The sequence below is a fragment of the Gossypium hirsutum genome, chromosome A13, assembly GCF_007990345.1.
Source record: "Gossypium hirsutum isolate 1008001.06 chromosome A13, Gossypium_hirsutum_v2.1, whole genome shotgun sequence".
In the NCBI taxonomy this organism is placed as follows: Eukaryota; Viridiplantae; Streptophyta; class Magnoliopsida; order Malvales; family Malvaceae; genus Gossypium; species Gossypium hirsutum.
The window spans coordinates 354,872-368,022 of NC_053436.1; the positions used below are offsets into that span (position 1 = coordinate 354,872).

At 31.6% G+C, this 13,151-nt stretch overlaps 2 protein-coding genes across 4 annotated transcripts; both read right to left on the bottom strand.

Moving 5' to 3' along the window:
* Position 1: 1 nt before the first annotated feature.
* Positions 2–2,904, bottom strand: LOC107954467 (histone-lysine N-methyltransferase, H3 lysine-9 specific SUVH1). Of its 3 annotated transcripts, none has more exons than XM_041084376.1 (2): positions 2,637–2,904; positions 2–1,838 (listed from the first exon to the last, which is right to left on the bottom strand). In XM_041084376.1, the coding sequence occupies exons 1-2, from the start codon at positions 2,893–2,895 to the stop codon at positions 259–261; spliced, it is 1,839 nt and encodes a 612-aa protein (XP_040940310.1). In that variant the 5' UTR covers positions 2,896–2,904; the 3' UTR covers positions 2–258. The 3 variants fall into 3 exon arrangements, with proteins under 3 accessions (XP_040940310.1, XP_016745527.1, XP_040940309.1); XM_016890038.2 differs by having other exon boundaries at positions 2–2,456; positions 2,637–2,765; XM_041084375.1 differs by having other exon boundaries at positions 2–2,323; positions 2,637–2,745.
* A 1,290-nt stretch (positions 2,905–4,194) lies between these two features.
* LOC107954470 (nascent polypeptide-associated complex subunit alpha-like protein 1) lies at positions 4,195–6,113 on the bottom strand. The gene is made up of 4 exons (XM_016890044.2): positions 5,951–6,113; positions 5,777–5,861; positions 4,874–5,007; positions 4,195–4,799 (listed from the first exon to the last, which is right to left on the bottom strand). The coding sequence occupies exons 1-4, from the start codon at positions 6,017–6,019 to the stop codon at positions 4,461–4,463; spliced, it is 627 nt and encodes a 208-aa protein (XP_016745533.2). The 5' UTR covers positions 6,020–6,113; the 3' UTR covers positions 4,195–4,460.
* Positions 6,114–13,151: the final 7,038 nt, after the last annotated feature.

Below are 13,151 nucleotides of genomic sequence, written 5' to 3' on the forward strand. Positions count from 1 at the left end.
ATATTCAAAATTCAAATCCTGACTGTTATTACTATTGTGAAATATGAAAACAAAGTGAACCTGAAACCAAAACCTAACTTCCTACAAACCAGAGAACAACAACAACAACAAAAAAACATCATCATGCTTTGGTTCACATATGTTGTCAGTTCTGAGCTACAAAAACCAGAGATGAAAAAGCATATAGAATTACATGATTAGATATCCAAAAACCCAAAAAGTCTTTGCTTGTCTACATGATACAGCTTTTTTGTAACCTCAATAAAAGTAGCCTCTGCATTTCAGCGATCCGCATAAGCACTTCTTCTTCCCGTGTTCCATGTTGTTACTTTCGGTTTCATCCGACTGTGGAATACCGTAATCGTATGTCAACTCGGTCATTGGAGGTATGTGTTTCTTAGCAAAGAAAGCAATATGGAGAAAAGCTTCATTGTTATGTTCAAACATGATCGGTTGCCAAAAAACATTCGGGGAGCAACTATGATTCATAAATCGAGCTATGTTTCCACTGTTCTTTGAACTTATGATTAGAGGAGACGGAATATCGAACTTTTCACTAGTGTCAGATCTTTCCTCTGCTGACTCGGTTTCATGATTCCATTTGAAGGATTCATACACTCGATTAGTATTGAAAACATAATCGTTGTTTTCACCGTCATCCCCGTCTGCTTTTTCCTTAATTTTTTCAATAACTTCACCTGCGTATTCACAAATGAACGTACCTGCACGAATAGGATCCCATGACCGTAGACCCCAACCCTTGTCTCGTGTCTTAAAAACTTCAAAGTGAACTTTAAAACCAGTTTGTAAAACCCGGTTTTTGCAGTTACGAAAACAAGGGCACGAGGAACCACATTCAAATATCATAGGCATTCGACAAGCTAGAATCCCAGTGGTAATGTAAGGGAAATCGCCTCCGTTTTTTTGAATGCAGGAACAGTTTGAATTTCCTGCTTGACATGCATCACGGCAATTGCATCCGTATGAAGGTTGTACTAATTTGAATGATTTTGGATATTTAACAGTCGAGACATATGTGAAATAAGCAGGTCCCTTTTCATCATCGACCTCATTTACAAGTGAAACAGGTATGCTTTCAGCACCTGAAGTGAGGTCTGGAAGAATAAGTCCATCTCTTGAAGACGGATCTTCTTTCCATTTCCGAATGGATTTCCATGTCGAAAATGCACCCGTTTGCCCGGGGAGCCTTACTAATTTATACTTGAACATGTTACAACCCGTTTTCCCTTTCTCCATCCACGACTCTTGGACCTTGTAAAGCCCATCGTATACATAAACCTTAGAAGTTTGATGAGTAGCATCCTTGAAACCCCGAATAACTCTTACTTCATTGGCTCGGTGCAAGCTCCTTTCCAAAGCAAGATTGCCCCTCACAAGCTTCTGATCGGATGCTTCTTTATCGGCACTAGCATTCCCACCTTGACCGGTGTATACCAAAACATCGGGATCTTCAGCATCGTCTTCATACCCTCCGGACGAAACAATGCTTATAGCCACTCGCTCTCCCTCAATATCAGCCTTCATAGGCATGAAGTCAATTCCAGCCATGGATTGAGAATGCAACCCGATTAAAATCAACTCCATTCGGAAGAAGAAAATGTCACCGATTTCAACACCAGGAACAACTCCAATTCGCTTTTTTCCATTAGTCCGTACCCCTTTCGTGAACATAATGTTGCCAGCTTTTAAGTTAGCACGCTTGAAAATCCCAGAATGTGATTCCTTTGCATCTTCCATTTGGCTAAGCTTTCTCCTAAGTGCTTCGAACCTCATAAGCACATTTTCAACAAGTTCCCGGTTACCATCATCTTTTTCAGCTGCAATGATTCCAGGTTTAAAATTAGTAAGTGCAGCCAGTGCAAGCTCCGAATCATTGCTTCTCTTCACTTTCTTTTTGACAGAACTCGGGCCAACAGATTTGCGTTTATTACTGCTTTGCACATTTTCACCATTAGAAGCTGGTGGTGGTTCGGCTCTAAACGAGCGAATCGGCATAGCAGTTGAATTGAAGAGATTTTGGTTAAGACCAGGCGTCAACGGTGTTCCTTGTGGTCCACTAAATGGAAAAAAGGGTGAAAACCCAGTCGGGAAAGGACCATTAGGAGGTGCACATAAAAAAGGCGGACCATTCGGTGCCTCCGGGAATACCGGAAGCAAAGAACGTAGTGGTTTTACATCCAAAACTTTAGATTTATCAAATGAATTCGGTGGTACAGTGTTTCCGGCTACCCCTCCTTCCATAACAAACAAAAAACAAGCCTTTTTAACCTCCTTAAACTTGTTTACCCACAAAACCAAGCTCCTATATGAACCAAAATTACATGAAAATTAGGCCTTTGAACCCCCCGAAAAATTTCCCCTTTTTTCTTCAAAACTAGCAAATACCCACTTCAGCTTTTATCCATCTTTACTTGTTTATGCACAAAAATAATGCCCTAAATAAAACCAAATTATACAATAATCAAACTTTTAGTGAAAAAATTAAAAAAGTAAAATTCATTTCCTTTTTTTTTCTCTCTAAAACACGAATATAGAAACAAAGAGATCTAGGGTTTACTGTCTGAAAGAAATTAAAATGTTGGAAAGAAAGACAAAAGAAAAGTAAGATGATTTACCTGTCGGAAGGCAGAAAATCACAGGGAGATGGAACGGTTCGTTGAAGGAATATTTTTTTCCTGTGTAGTTTTTTTTTTCTTTTCTTTTGGCCAGATCTAAATATACTGGCTTTTGGCTTTCAATTTTAGGAATTAAATTTAAAAAAAAAAAGTAAATTACTATAGACGCTTTCTTTTTTGCTATTACCAGCGCCCCACTCAAGGTCTCTTTGGCCTGGCATTTTGGACTGAGGTAAATGGTTAAAGTAGTAATTTTCATTTCCCTCAAATTATATTTTCGTTACCTATATTTAAAATGTTACGTTTTAATTATTTACGTTATCATGTTGTAATATTTTTGTCACTGAACTATTAATTACCTTTAACAATGTAACGATAATATGACGTGGCACGTTAAATCATCATTTCAACTGAAAATTTTAAGTTAAATTTTACAGTTAATCCCTATATTTTTACTTTTAACAAATGTACAATATAGAAAAACTACATTAAAAAATAGAGAAGGGAAGAGAACATAGAGAGAAGTAGAAGAGAATGGAAAATAAAAAAAATAAAAGTTAAAAGAACGTTTTTGAATTACTCAAAACAAAAAATATAAAGACCGATTGTATAAATTAATCTAAAATTTTTATTTGAAATGATAATTTATCGTTACACCATTAATGACAATTAATAATTTAATGACTAAAATATAACAACACGAAACATAAGTAACTAAAATATGACGTGAAATAAATAAAAATGACTATTTTAATAATTTACTTTCTGAATTAATGTGTAAATAGGAAAATTTTAAAAATTTTAACATAAAGACAATGTAAACCGGATTGATGGCTAAACAGGTGAAATTACTAGTTTGCCAGTCCAATCAATCCGATTAAAATTTTAAAAGAATCTTAAAGAAAATAATAAATAAAAAATGGACATGCATTTATTTAAGGTCAACGGGCCCCGTCGATCTCCGCCAAAATGGACACGCATTTGTTTCATGAAGGTTAAGACCTCGCTGCTGTGAAAGTTCCTTAGTCAGAGGATGTTTTGGACGCATTTCCAAGGGAAGTTTTAATTTTCGAAGTTGGTAGGGTGGTTTCGGGTCAAGGCCGTACCAACTCATACGTGCTAGCTAGAGTGAGTAAAATTCCAACAAACAAATTGGTGTATTCTTCGGTCCCAAGCCAGCTTGGCTTCCTTGAAGGACAAATTAACCTCTTCCTCCATGTTTGTCCTGACCTTGAAGGTCAAAGAATTTTGACCTTAGTAACCTCTTCCTCCCTTGTTGCAGTGAAGCGCATCCTGAGATTTCTCAAGGCATTGTGATGTGAACCATGGTCTTTTTATTGCACTCGGAACATTTCCGGTGTTGATTGGGGAAGTAGTGTCAATCTACTTCCGGTTTTTCAGTAGGCCAGAGTTTAAGAGCATTGCAGATGCAGCTTCTGAGATGATTTGGGTCAATACTCAATCATCTTAATTTAAAACTAATTCTGCAGATCTCAGAAGCTTTATTAAATCAAAACTACCAATATTAAGGCTGAGATAGAAAGCAAAATCCAGTCAATTAAATGAGAAATGAATCTATTGAAATTGCAAACTAAAAGTGTTCAAGTTGCAAAAAAAATTGAGGTGAAAAATGTTTCAAACCAACCAAAACTTGATATGGTATCAAATGCTCCCTATACCGACTAAAATAGTAACAAGAAAGAAAAAATAAAAATCGTTCTAAAAGAAATTTGAAAAATAATAAGGTAATATTAGAAAAAATATATCCAACCTGAAGCACACAACCCCATCCATCCCCATATATATCACTAGTGAACATCATCCTTAGGTTGTTAGCTCCATTATAGCAGAAACAATATCCCCATCTGCAGCTTTGAGTGCCTTGACAGCTTTCGACCTCGAGACTCCTGCTTGTGTCATTACCAACTCAATGTCCTTTGGTTCGACTCCAGTCTCATCTACTTCTTCATCGTCCTGAGCCGATGTTGATGGCTCGGGTTCAGGTTTGGAGATTACGTGACTGAGATCAGGAGCCTTAAATTGCTCAGCAGCCTGAGTCTGCAATTGCGAGCTCAAGTCCTCGATCTTAGCTTCTCCGAAAATAACATAGGTATCTGATGTGGGGCTCTTGAAGACATCTGGTTTTGAAATGATAAATAAGATCTGAAATTCAACAGTTAATCAGTTATTGAGGCAGGGAAGTAACGAACGGTTAACAATAAGGAAAGGGGACTGACATTCTTGCTCTTCTTGACGGTGACTCGGCTAACACCCGGAATTGGTTTCATCCCAAGTTTCAACATTGCTTTGCGACTTTTCTTTTCGCTTCTGCTTTGTTTTGACCTAGCTGCTCCTTCTCCATCATGATGTCCTGATAGTACATACAATAGGGAAAAAGAAATACGGATCTCAATCTTAATACGAATAGAAGTCAAGAAATATTAACAACCATCAATGGATCACTCTTTTATATAAAGTGCAGTTCTGCAATTAACAAGAAACTTTGAGCACAGTGATCAATAGAATTTGTATTGCATTAGTAAATATCAAATGTATTTCACAAGCCAGAAAAACTCTTTTTGACTGCTTAAAACATTTTGCAGGATAGTACAAATTAAAATCTCTACAAAGCATAGAAAGAACAAATAAAGAACTTTATGCATTGGCAATTTAATCTTTTCACTGATGAACACAAGATGGTATGACAATTTATGAAACCTATGTTGTTCGGACTCATTCATCATCCGACACATGGATATGGAGATATGATCTTCAAGATCCCTAAAAATCTAACGGTACTCATATCAGATATCCGACACATGACAGCCAATATCGGATACTCACCCAAGTCCAAGTAACATATCATGAAACTAACCACAATATTAAAAGACATGAAAAGAGCTAAATCCACTATTTGAAATACTCTGAGATCAACTAGACTTAGGAAGTCAAGTAGAAGCATAATTCCAAAATCAAGCCCTAGTAGCTAGTGACTATGGATCCAGTTCGCTTATCCATGCATCTCAATTTATTTATTTTTAAACTAAAAAAAGCACAATTTAACCAAATACTAAACCACTATTTAAAATATTTCAATCCAAATCTAAAATTTTAAGAAACTACTGAATACGAATATTCACCTACGGCATCATCTTCATCCTTGTCATCGTCCTCATCTTCATCGTCGTCTTCATCAACGTCATCTTCAACTACAATTTGTTCCGACTGTGAAACCAAAACATAAAAATCAATGGAAAGGAAGAAACAAATATTTTAGGAAATAAAAGGAGTAGAGAAAATGATAAAAAAGTTACATCGACTTTCTGTTGTTCGAGATGAGCGGCGAGGATCTCTTCGATTTCTTTGTCGGTCTGGGCAGCCATTTTTGGTTCAGAGAAAAGAAGAAGAAAAAAGAAAATGAGAGGCTATAATAAGAAGAATAAAACCCTAAAGGTCTAAAACCCTACAAATGAAGCTCCTTTAATGAATTAAGGAGCGGCGTTGTTCTATTAAATTACAACTTTGACCCTCTTAGTAGTAAGATGCAGCTTTCTTAAATTAATTTCGATAATTTAGATAAAAAAAATAAGATTTATTTTTCTTTTCAAAATTTCATTCATTTGTATTATTAGAAATTAGCGTAATTAACTTAATAACCAAACAATAACACATGACATACTACAAATATCTCATATTAATGTAGTGGCAGATATTAGGATTAAATTTTGGAGGACTATTAATTTTTTTAAAAAAAATTAGGATTTTAATTAAAATTAAAAAACAAATTGGGGGTTTAATTAAAATTTTTAAACTTTTGTGGGATTAATGATAATTTTTAAAAGTTTTAAGAGAGCTTAATTATTTTTTTTAAAAAGAAGTATAATGAGAGTTTTCAAAAATTTAAGGGGGCCTAATTAGAATTTTCTTAAAAAAAATTCAATGGAGAAATGAAAATTTCTCAATTTTACGGGTTTGCCTTTGTTTTTAACAATAGAAATTGATAGAATTTTTATCAAAATGACTAATTTACTCTTTAATTTAATGTATAGGGATTAATTTACTTATTTTTTGAGTAAAGGGGAACATGCAATCCAATTCCTAATACATTATATAACATATTACTTTAAAATATATTTTTTTAAATAATATTTAAAAATTGTATGCAATTTTCTTTTATTAAAATTTTAAATATAAACAATTTAACAGATTTTTTAAAATTTAAAATTTAAGATTCTATAATTTTTACATGATATAGATTAAGTAATTTATAAAAATAAAATGAAAATAATTTATGATAAAAGGGTAAAAGATACTTATCTCTTCACGGTCAAGGTTGTGAAAATAATTTATATGATAATATGATGGTTAAGGGTGTTCATTACTCCAAGTATAGCTTGGGTCTGAATCGCGTTAATCACGTTTGTTGTTTGGGATTTACTAAAAATAAAAGATATTTATGTCTTCATGGTTAATGTAAAATATATTTATCCCTATGATTTCAAAAAATGCTCAATTATCTCTTTAGGTATGAATAAAAATTTATAAATCCCATTGTGATCTATTTATAAAATTTTATTAATAAAAAACATAATCATCACCGGTAAGAAATAAAAAAAAAAAAGAAGAAGAAGAAATATACTTACGGTCAATGAGCCTTAGTTTAACGGTGATGTTCAAACACTAAAAACTTCAATATCCTATGTTTGAGGCTTACTTTATGTAAATTGTGTATGGGTTCTCAATCTATATTTATTTTGATATATGCCCCAATCGCATATGAACTTTGAACTATATTTATTTTGATATATGCCCCAATCGCATATGAACTTTTTATAGATTTATTTTTCATCAAATAATTTAGGGAGTAAGTGACTGTATTTTTCAAACTATAAGGGTAGGTGAATCTTCTAAAGCCACGAACCTTCGAGGTTAAACAAATAGCTTAAGATTAATCAAAGCGTAGTAAGCTCCTGTAGTCCCCTTGGCTAACAAAGATAAATGGTTACCTTTGTCTTGTCTAACACAGCAATAAGATCACAATCTTGAATTGTGCTTAGCCTATGTGTTACACTGGTTCTTCTCTCCATCACTTGATCTAATGCCTCTTGCACCACTTTCTCAGATTCACTGTCAAGTGCACTGGTTGCTTCGTCTAATAATAATATTGTTGGATTCCTCAATGGCTCGGGCTATGGCGATCCTTTGTTTTTGGTCTCCAGATAGTTGCACATCTCTGTCTCTGCACCAGGTATTATAACCATCTACTAGATCTGCAATGAGATCATGTGTGTTTGCAGCTTTGGCTGCTTCAATGATTTTGGACTCATCGATCGGTTTTACCCGATGCTCCGTATGGTATGTTTTCCCTTACTGTGTTAGAAAATAGTGTTGGAACTTCCTCAGCAAGGTAACCATTAGATTCATCAGGTTCAATCCTTTTGCAGCGGTCTAATATCGTAAACAAATATCCAACAACCTCGAGCTCTTGGCCGAGTCTGATGTCATGCTTGCAGCTTGAGCAATGAACGTGCCGGTGCTAGCCAAAATGAGCAATGTTTCAATAAAGGCTTTGGTAGTGATATATCCTTGACATATATGAGTTCTCCACCGTACCAAAAATCAAAAGGCATAATACAAGCAGTAAGCAATTGAGCTGATCCAAGTCCAAGATCCTGCAAGCCAAGATTGTCTAACAATCTCTTTTCTTGGACCTTCGTGTGCTTTTTGCAGCATTTTCAAAATTTGGTCTTGAGATGAGAAGGCAGTAATTGTTCGATAGTTGGAAACTGCCTCTGCAGTAAGTTTGCTGCTATCTTGTTGTACTGCTATGATAGCTTTCTCGAACATTCTTTTAAGTACAGTAATTTGAGTATGATGCTGAGGATGATGAGAGGTTCGAGAACAATCATGACAATGGCGAGTCTCCATGCAATGAATAGGCCCATAGCACATGAGACAATTACACCCGAGATGGTTCGCACAACAAGAGGCACTGCATCACCAACTAATGACCTCACCTGGAAACATACAACACTCTTGGGATTAAGTTTCCATATTCAGATGGCAAACCATTTGGAATACCAACAATCAAGTCATCTATATATTCTTTGTATATTTGAAATTTGATTTTTCTACATTTATTTTAAAGAGTTTAGCCTCTCTACTTTTTAAATTTTAGTCCCAATTCTTAACACTCTTAAAATATTTTTGTTAAATTCAAGTTTATTACAATGCCAATTTTCCGTGACATGGCTACAAATAAGCATTTTTCTTTTAATTTTGAAATATCATTCTAGTGAATTTAATTAAAAAATTTTTAACAGGTTGACAATTTGACTTGAATTTTAAAATAACAAATAAAAAGACTAAATTCTTAAAAATAAAAAATAGAGAAATTAAATTTCAAATATATGAAGAATATAGGAACTAGAAGCATTTTTTTAACTAACTGAAAGAAAATCACTACATTAAACTAGAAATAAAAGCGAATCAAATCACAATATGATGGAATAATGTGGGTATGCAATTGTAAGGCACATTGCATTCTTAGGGAGAGAACTCAAGTTCAAATTTTAGGGACGTTATTGTTGAGAGAAGAAATCATGAATCTTAAAATGATTAGTTTTCATGGACCATAAAATGGACATGAAGAATAACTTAAGCATCCCAAAGTAGCTCGTTTCCACTCAAGTAAAGTGAAGGCCGCAATTTCTTCAAAGATGGTGTAAACATCTTTTTTATCCTCCACATTCATTTCTCCAACTAGTGAAGCAAGATCTAGTGAACTTGTTGTAATATTGTTTTCCATGTTTGTTTTATAAGCTAAGTCATCCATAGACAAATCATTATTTCCTTTCTCTAGGACTTGGTCTATTTGTTGACCATTAACTCATCATGTGACTCAATTTCCTTGACTTGGCAATCTTGGACAACAGCAATTAAATCTGTATGTTTAATGGCGGATAGACGATGTGCAACGATAATAGTTGTACGTCCAACAGAGGCATTATCAGAGCTTCTTGTACAATACTTTCAGATTCAGAGTCTAATGCACCTGTTGCCTCATCTAATAGAAGGATTTTGGGTGCTTTAATCATGGCTCTTGCTATAGCAATTCGTTGTTTCTGTCAACCAGACATTTGAACCCTTCTTACGGCAATCTGTTTACAATTATCTTTAGATCATATATATGATCTATAGACTTAGTCAAAATAACAAAATATATAGAAGATTCGGATGAGATTGAAAATAATAATGGTGGTGAGATTAAATATTTTAGTAGTGATGTTGAATACTGTAATAAAGAGATATTAAAATTAGTAGTAAGATATGTGTTTAAATTTAATCACAGCCGTTAGTAAAAATTAGTTAAGCAATTTGTTGATTTCTATCTAGGATAGCTAACATCATAGTGAATATTCTACATTAATTCTTGTTAAATTCTTCTTTTGGTGTTATGCTTGCATAATTAGTGTGTGCATTATAATGGATATGTTGATAAATTTGGTAAGAATACATGAAAATTCATGTATTAGGAGTTAGATTGTATTTCGTTTTCTATATTAAATAAAATAGGTAAATTAGTCTCTATATGTTAGATTAAAGAGTAAATTAGTTATTTATGTTAAAAATTTCATGTATTTGTACTATTAAAAACTAGTATTGTAGCGACGTAAAAATTTTTGCTTTCGGTCGCTAGTTGAGTCGATTTATTGAAAATTTGAAAACCGACTTTCGACTTTATTAAAAAAGGGAGTCGCCACCGATCCTTTTTTCTAGGTGTGATCGGATACCTAATAAATCATATTTTTTAGAAAAGGAAACTTATTTTTGAACAAAAATGAAGGCTGAATTTGGGTCTACGTGAAAAAAAAACCAAAATAAAGTTGGGTTCGGGAGTCGGTTACGTGCGAGGAAGGTATTAGCACCCTCGCGACGCCCAAAGTTGGTATCTTTATTAAACAGGTGTTGTCTTGATTTTCAAAAATACGAATTCAATTTGACATTTAATCGTGATCCGATTAAAAAATGAGAATTTTTAGTTTTCGATTTTTTTAGAAAGGTGTCCCGTTTTTAACACGAGCCTACGAATTTCATCCAACATAGCGATGAAATCAATGACTTAATGTTAAATCGGTTCATTGCCTTATTTATTGAAATTAGTAAAAACATGAATAAAATCTTTAAAGTAGTGAACAACAGATGATGTAAAATGGGCAGGAAACAAAAAAAATAATAGAGTTATCGAAACAAATAATAACTAAAGCAATTAAAAAACAATAACAACGTATGCGATATTAGACATGATAACAATAGTATTAACCGCGAAATAAGGATGAAAGTATATATAAACATATAATAATAAGTAAAGTTAAGTAAACTTAATATAAAAAAACTAATAGTGCTATATATATATATTAAAGTATGTGTAATAATAGGAATGAAAAGTGTATACATAATAACACTAAAATATATACATAATATATATATAAATGAACATATATAATATCTATTATAAATATTAATAACATAAAAATATATTAATAAATATACATATATATTGAAAATAAATACACAATAACATTAAAATAAAATAATAAGTGGTAATAGTGAAAATAATAAGTATAATAATAAATATAATGATATACGAAAATAATACTATATATAAAAAATATATATACGCATATAATAAAATATAAGTACTAATATTAATAAAAATATAATAGGAATAAAATAAATGTAATAATAATATACACAATATGATATTAAAAATATGTATATATATAATAGCGTTTAAGAATACATACATAAGATGATATAAAAATATGTACATGGAATAGTATATAAAAATAAAAAATAAAAAAATAATAACTAATAATATTGAAAATATATACATAATATATATAAAACATATACGATATATACATATACATCAAAAATGATAATAATGTAAAAAGAACTTATTAATACGCTACATAGATACGTACGTATATATATATATATAAATAATAATGATATTAGAAATACCTAATATATAATATTAGAAATATATACATAATATATAAAAAATATATATAATGTAGTATTAAAATATATACATAATATATACATATTAAAAATAATAATAATGTTAAAAACAACTATTGATAATACTTCATAAATATATATATACTAAAAATATACATAATAATATATATATATATATATAATAGTAAGTCGTGATATAAAAAGCTAAACATAATATAGTAATGTATAAAATAATAGTGATAGTGATAAAACATGGGAGTTAATATAATATATATATTTAAAATATTGAAAATAATGATCTATTACTATATAGCAAGCGTGTGTATATATATATATATGAGTATAAATCAAAATAAATACTAAGACTAATAATAGTAATAATATTAATTATAGATATAATAAGAGTTGTAATGAACCGAAAGTTACGGTATCGGAAATTGAGTCTTGAGTACTGTTTCCGTGAAATTTATTCATGAATATTTATTAGAAATATTTATGAATTATAGTTGAATGGTTATTTAGTGTTTAATTAAGTGAAGTAGCTTGAATTTAGTTTAAAGGGCTAAATTGCATAAGGAATAAAAGTTTAATTATAGATTAAAGAAGTAAAAGGGACTAATCTAGTAATTAGACCCTAAGTGCCATGTGTGTGTTACTATTGAATAACGTGTGTAATAGTTGGTATATATGTGTAATAGCTATAAGATATTTTATGTTATAGCTATTACACATGTTAGTTTTATATTTATTATAGGTTAATAATAATATAATAAGTAAAATTGATAAAATAGAAAAAGAAGATAGAAAGACTAACAGAGAGCAAACGTGAAAGAAAGAAGAAATAAATAAATAAATAAATAAAAAAGGAAAATTTTAGGATTAAGGCCCTAAAGTTTGATTGGTAAGTTGTTTTAGCTCATTTTCTTATGATTTTTATGTTTATGGATGCCTAATTCAAAGTTCTACATGTATGAGGTTAAAATGAAGAAAAATAGAGAATTTTTAGATATTGATTTAGTTGAATAAATTGAGGTTTTATGAATTAATATATTGATGATTTTTAATTGTATGATTGTTAGTAGCAAACGTAGCACCGGATACGTCATCAAAGAAGGGAAAAGAGAAAGTGAACGAAGATATCGATTAAATTCGATAAATAGTGGTTTGTATTTCTATAAACCGAGCTTAATCGTTATTGCTATATTTGATATTTATATTGTATGAAAATGTGAATGAGGTAAGTATTTTTACCATATTAAAATGAATGGGATTTTGAAATACCCTATTAACAGTGTCGGGCTAGTCGGATATAGTTGACATGTCATAGGAATTGGAAGTATTGGGATATTCCAACATTGAGTCGATGAGACACTATGTGTCGACTACTGTTAAAGTTTCGGATTTGTTCCGATGAAGTACTTTGTGTACTATAATGTTAAAGTTCCGGATTTATTCCGATGAAGCACTATGTGCTTATCCCGGAGTGTG